Raw genomic sequence first — 6000 nt, 5'->3', positions numbered from 1 at the left:
GGTCACTCACCCGCTCCGAGGGCTCCGGGTTTTTCTACTTAACGTTACCTCCGAGGTCCCTGCGTTGCTAGGTTACCCGCCAATCTCAGAAGGCGGGACTCGGAGCCTGATTGACTTTCCTTTTCACCATGCAATTCCGTTCAGTTCTGCCGGGGCCTGACCAATCAGAGGCACCGTCTCTCTGACCCTCCACCAATTGAAAGACACGGACTGCCTCTGAGTTGGGCTGAACGAGTTAGGCAGAGAGGATGAGAGGGGGAAAGGGGCGGAGCTTCTCAACCTCGCCCCTTCTCTAGGAGGCGGGCAGGGCGTCCTGCATCGGCAGCGGGCGAGAACTGGGGAAGGACTTGAGGAGTGGCCAATGAGAACTCAGCATGGCAGCCTATCTAGCGAATGGGCCGCGGCTAGGGAGGAATGGGGCGGGGCCGGCGGGGCTGCGGGTGGGCGGCGGATGAGAGAGCTGGCGCAGCTGCTGTGGTGGCAGCGGCTGAAGTGGCGGCGGCGGCGGCGGCTGCAAACAACTCCGGGCTCGGGGCTTTGGCGGCGGCGGCGGCGCCAGCAGGCTGGGCTGCACGGTGCCGAGCCCGGCGCGCGGTCCGGGCTGCTGGGGCGGCGCGTGTAAGAATCCGAGGGGTGCGAGGGATGGCCTGAGGAGAGGGCAGGGGGCAGGGGTCAGAGGGCGCCGAGTCAGGGGGTGCAGCTGGGCGCTGGAGTGTGGGAGGCGGGCCGGGCGGGCGGGCGGAGGGACTGCGGGGAAGTTTTCGCGCGCTTCTCCTTCCAGCCCAGGCTGGGGCTTTGCACCCCCTCTCCTGGTCCCCGACTTCCTGGGGCGACCCCCGCTCGGGGGGCCCTCCCGACCCGGGCTGGGAGCACGTGGAGCTGGAGCCCGCATTCCTCTTCCCTCCCCTCCTTCCTCACCTGCTCCTGGTCGCCCAGGCGCCCTCTTGCCGGGTCAGGGTGCAGGCGCCGGTGGCTGCTGGCCCTCCCCTGGGACCTGTTCCCTAGGGGTGACCCCCCCCCCCGCGTCCTCCATAGAGCGAGAGGCCAAGCCCGCAGGAGCCCTGGGCTAGGACTTGGGCCAGCCCCTTCCCCGCTCGGGACCTCACTTTTCCCTCTTAAAATGCCGGGCTTGAATGAGTTCCGATAGCAGGACTGGTTCCGGGAGGCGGCCGGGCAGGGGATGTTCCTGTGGTCAGGCTGCCTGGGCTGAACTCTGGGCCCAGTAAACAGCTTAGAAGAGGCAGTCGAGTTCATCATCCCTCTAAGCCTCAGTTTCCTCATCTGCGAAATGGGCATTTCTCAACAAGGGCACAATCGGGTGGCAAAATGTTTTTAATTGTCAAAACTGAGCGAAAGCTACAAGGAAGTTCATTGACATGTTCTCTCTCCTTGGAATATGTTTGAAAATATCTATGGTAAAAAAAAAAAAAAAAAAAGTTGAACCAAGAAGAAAATAAATAAAACAAAATCCTTAAGCTAGCCGAATAGTAGTGTCTCATTTGGGGCTTCCTCTTCTGTCTCCCCAGTCCTGAGATCTAAAAGCAAAAGAAATCCCCGGCTCGGGAGGAAACAGCAACAGAAATCTCACAGGGAGTTGGCTGGACAGAGAGCTACAGGCTCAGCAGCAGCCCGTGGAACGTGCTTGCTTCTGCTGCCTTGTTTTAAGACGATGCGGAGGCCCAGGGCCCTGCTTGGGGTTATTTGTGGAGGAAGTAAATTGCGGGGTTGCCATTCAGTGGGTTAGTCTGGAGCCAGAGAGGACCGAGCCCGGGAGGCCACAGCCTGAGGCAGGAACCTGCTGCTGCTTTCCAGTTCAAAGGTCTGCCGGCAGACCTGCTGAGTCGGGGCTTTTCTTTGGTGTCCTCCCCAGCGGAAATGGGAATGAGTATAAATAGGAACTGCAGCAGGCTGGTTCTGAGAGTTTTAAATCGGCAACTCAGGATGAGGGCTTTTGCTGTGTGACATCGCTGGACATCGCTTAAAAAACACCCTGGTCCTCTTTCCCTTCCTCCTCAAACACCTAAATCTAGGAGAACAATGCCTATATAAGAGTGCTATGGCCCCGGCCGGTTGCTCAGTGGTTAGAGCATCGGCCTGTGGACCAAAGGGTCTTGGGTTCGATTCCCAGTGAAGAACACATACCTTGGTTACAGGTTCCCCAGTCCTGGTAGGGAACATGCAGGAGGCAACCAATCAATGTTTTCCTCCTTCCCTCCCTTCCTCCCTCCCTCCCTCCCTTCCTCCCTCCCTCCCTCCCTCCCTCCCTCCCTCCCTCCCTCCCTCCCTCCCATGCTCTCTAAAAATCAATGGAGAAAATATTCTTGGGTGAGGATTTTTTAAAAACCCCAAAACATAAAAAAAAAAAAAAAAGCATGCTATGGGCAAGTGTAGGTGACCTGGCCACTAACTTTTTCCAGGTTATTGGAGCTAAATGCTGCCTAAATACCAGGGCGTGGACTTGTAGTGTAGTGGTTAGGAGCATAGGGCTGGAGTCCAATTGCGTAGTTCAAAGCTGTGTGTTCTTGGACAAGTTACTTAACCTCTCTGAGCCTAAAGTCTCCTCCTTTGTTATGGGGGATACTAATCCTACGTATCTATTATGAGTTTCAATCAGCTTTACCTAAAAATTGCTAGAAGAGGCCCTGGTACATAGTAAGCACTCATCAAGTATTAACTACAATTATTTTAATGGTTATATATTTTTTAAGTTGTCAAAATCTTTACGAAACACACACAAACAAGGACCAAGAGGGTACAGGTGGAATATATTAGTCATAATCTTTTTTAAAAATATATATTTTATTGATTTTTCACAGAGAGGAAGGGAGAGGGACAGAGAGCCAGAAACATTGACCAGCTGCCTCCCACACACCCCCCACTGGGGATGTGCCCGCAACCAAGGTACATGCCCTTGACCGGAACTGACCCAGGACCCCTCAGTCCGCAGGCCGACATGCCATCCACTGAGCCAAACCAGCCAGGGCTATTAGTCATAATCTTTTTTTTTTTAATACTTTGTTTTTCTTTTTATTTTATTTTATATATATATATATTTTTTTTTAATTGATTTTTTTAGAGAGAGGGATAGAGAGTTAGAAACATCGATCAGCTGCCTCCTGCACACCTCCTACTGGGGATGTGCCTGAAACCAAGGTACATGCCCTTGACCGGAATCAAACCTGGGACCTTTCAGTCTGCAGGCCGATGCTAAATCCACTGAGCCAAACTGATTAGGGCTATTAGTCATAATCTTAATCTCCAGATGTAATTACCATTAACTGCAGTATTTGTTCTTGCAGAGTTTTCCTCTCATTTAAAAAAAATATATATATTTTTATTGGTCTCAGAGAGGAAGGGAGAGGGAGAGAGAGAAACATCAATGATGAGAGAGAATCGCCTGTACACCCCCTACTGGGAATCGAGCCCGCAACCCGGGCATGTTCCCTTGACCGGAATCTAACCCAGGACCCTTCACAGGCCGACGCTTTATCCACTCAGCCAAACCAGTTAGGGCTCCGCTCATTTTTAATGCTATTTTATATTGCAATACTCCGTCATTTTAAAGGGTACCATTCAGTGGTTTTTAGTGTTTTCCCAAGATTAAGCAACCATCGCCACTAACTGCAGAACATTATCATCAGTAGTGGTTGCATTTTAATAATTTTTTGTTTTTTAATTCCCCAAACTCTAGATGATGCCTCAAATGGAGGAGTCTCTGAGAAGCATCTCTGGGCCAGTGGCTTTGAAAGGGAGCGCAGAGCAGAGACTATTTCCAGCCCTGGACATCACATCCTGAGGCCTACGGAGACAAGAGCATGGCCATGAACTTGGATGACGACGTTCCCCTCATCCTGACCTTGGAGGAGGGGGGCAGTGCCCCGCTGGCTCCTTCCAATGGCTTGGGCCAAGAGGAGCTGCCTAACAGAAGTAAGATGGTAGGGTGGACTGAGGGTGGGGGGTGGGGGGCAACCTCAGGGGGTGAGTTGTGGGCTTGATGGTCTGATTGTAGACAGGGTCCCCGAGTGCCTGACTCTGTGCTTGACCCTTAGGGTCTGACACCAACGCCCGGGAGACTGCAGGGTCGTAATCCTGCACCCCCCAATTTAGGGATGCTTCCAGGAGCCCTTGCCTCCCTCAGCTCCTGGCCCCCCTTTGCACCTGGCTTTGTTCCTGGATGCTTGGTGGGGGACCTCGGGCACACCTGCGCCTTGGCTAGCTTCCCTGCCCCATTCCTGGTTAAAAAAAGAAACAGATTTCAACACCGGCCTCCGTCCGTCCCACTCTGACGCTGTTGGCAGAGGGCAGAGTTGACTGCTGCTCCCCGCTGGGGCTCTGTCCCCACGTGGCCCTGGATGAGGTGGGTGGGGGGGTCGGGGGGGCGCAACCATTTATCGTGATCCATTGATTTGAGGGTTTGGGGTTTTGCTTTGTCTTCTCAACCAGAGCCTAGCGCAAGGTGAACCTGAGAGAGTTTGTGAGCTTTAAATGTTTTAAAGTTTAATTGTGTTTCTGGCAGAATGAGAAGCCTTAAAACCCTTTCTGGTGCTTGTCCCAAAGCCATTTGCTTCACTTGCTGGGGCCTCGGGTCCACGAGAGGCTTAAAATAACTTGCCTTTTATGAAGGGGCTTCAGACAGCAGGGACTAGCGCTTTAGCAAATGGGCGTTTCATCCGTCAGCCATGTGCCTGAGCCAGGATGGAGGGCTGTTGCTCTCCTCCAGTTCAGAAGGGGAGGGAGATACATGGGTCCGGGCGGAGACGAGCCTGCCCTCCTGTCCCTCTTGTGCAGAGAGAATACAGCTGGTTGCAGGGAGCTCAGCAGGCATCTCTTGGGAGTGATGAAGAGAGCAGTGGGCCTGTGGACCGGAGTGCATTAGGCGGCCTGGCTCCCTGTAAACTGGCCTCTCCTTGCTGTGACATGTTCACCCAGCTGGGGCGGCAGAGCTGGGTAGGCCAGGAGGGTTAGACTGTAAACCAGGGCTGAGAAAGCAGTGACCCTGACTTCAGGCGCACTTCTTAAATGCCCTAGAACTTGCCGACCTAATGTTTGGCTCTTTCTTATCTCTTACCTTAACTAAAATCCTTTTGCAAGGATTTTATAGAGGAGGAACCAGTGAGTCAGAGAGGGTAAGTAACTTGCCTCATGCCACACAGCCAGCAAGTGGTGGAGAAGAGATTTGAACCCAGGACCATCTGACTCCAAAGTTTCTTCCCCCACTCCTCCTCCCTTTTCTCTTCTTTTCCTGCTCCTCTGGATTCTTTTCCTCCTCTTTTTTTCCTTCATAAGCTCTTAATAAATGGGCACTCATACCCGCGGGAGCGCAGCGAAGCATAAGCTCTTAATAAATGTGAGCACTGGCCCTTAGCATTTAACATATGTTATCTCATCATATAACCTCAAGATAGAGTTATTATTATCTGTATTTTAGAGAGAAGAAACAGCCTCAGAGAGGTTAAGTAACTTGTCTAAGGTCACACAGCTAGTAAGGAGCAGGGCTTCTCTGATCTTCCCTCTCATGCCACTGTGTAAGGTGCTTTGGGAAAGGGGTGTAAAGAACGTGCCACGGTCTCAACTTCAGAGTAGGACCCCCTCGTAGTGAGGGGGTGGGCCATCCATGGCCAACAAGGGAATGGACTGCAAGGGAGGGTGGTTGATGCGCTAAGGGTGTGGGTCATTCTGGAAATAGGCTCAAGATTCTAAATTGGAATCCCGATCGCTGTTGTAGGTGCCACTTGTAAGTCCTTCCAAAGTATTAGGGTTGGTGGCAGGGTGTCCTGCTTTCCTGCAGGATCAACGTGGGGAGAACAGCCTAATTCTATGTCAAGATCAGGTTTTGAACCGATGATAGAGCTTGATGAGTAGGAAATAGTCCAAAAAGACAATGAAGCTAACCTTGGATAGGCCGCTCAGGGGACTGTCCTTGTCGTAGCGAAGTTAGTGGCTTATTTGGGTTTGTTTCTTTGTTTCTTTTTTATTTTATTTAATTTTTTTTTTGTTGAT

General features: G+C 52.1%; 1 protein-coding gene across 1 annotated transcript in view; it reads left to right on the top strand.

Moving 5' to 3' along the window:
• The first annotated feature begins 453 nt into the window (after positions 1-453).
• TPCN1 (two pore segment channel 1) overlaps positions 454-6000 on the top strand; it is a 54060-nt gene continuing 48513 nt past the window's right edge. The window contains exons 1-2 of the mRNA XM_081113962.1: positions 454-618; positions 3692-3927. Coding sequence (XP_080970088.1) covers positions 3816-3927 — 112 coding nt within the window. The 5' untranslated portion in view covers positions 454-618; positions 3692-3815. The remainder of the gene's footprint in view (positions 619-3691; positions 3928-6000) is intronic.

Source organism: Myotis nattereri (assembly GCF_964212035.1).
Source record: "Myotis nattereri genome assembly, chromosome: 19".
Classification (NCBI taxonomy): domain Eukaryota; kingdom Metazoa; phylum Chordata; class Mammalia; order Chiroptera; family Vespertilionidae; genus Myotis; species Myotis nattereri.
The sequence above is the reverse complement of the archived record's forward strand: the minus strand, read 5'-3'. Positions and strand labels throughout refer to the sequence as shown.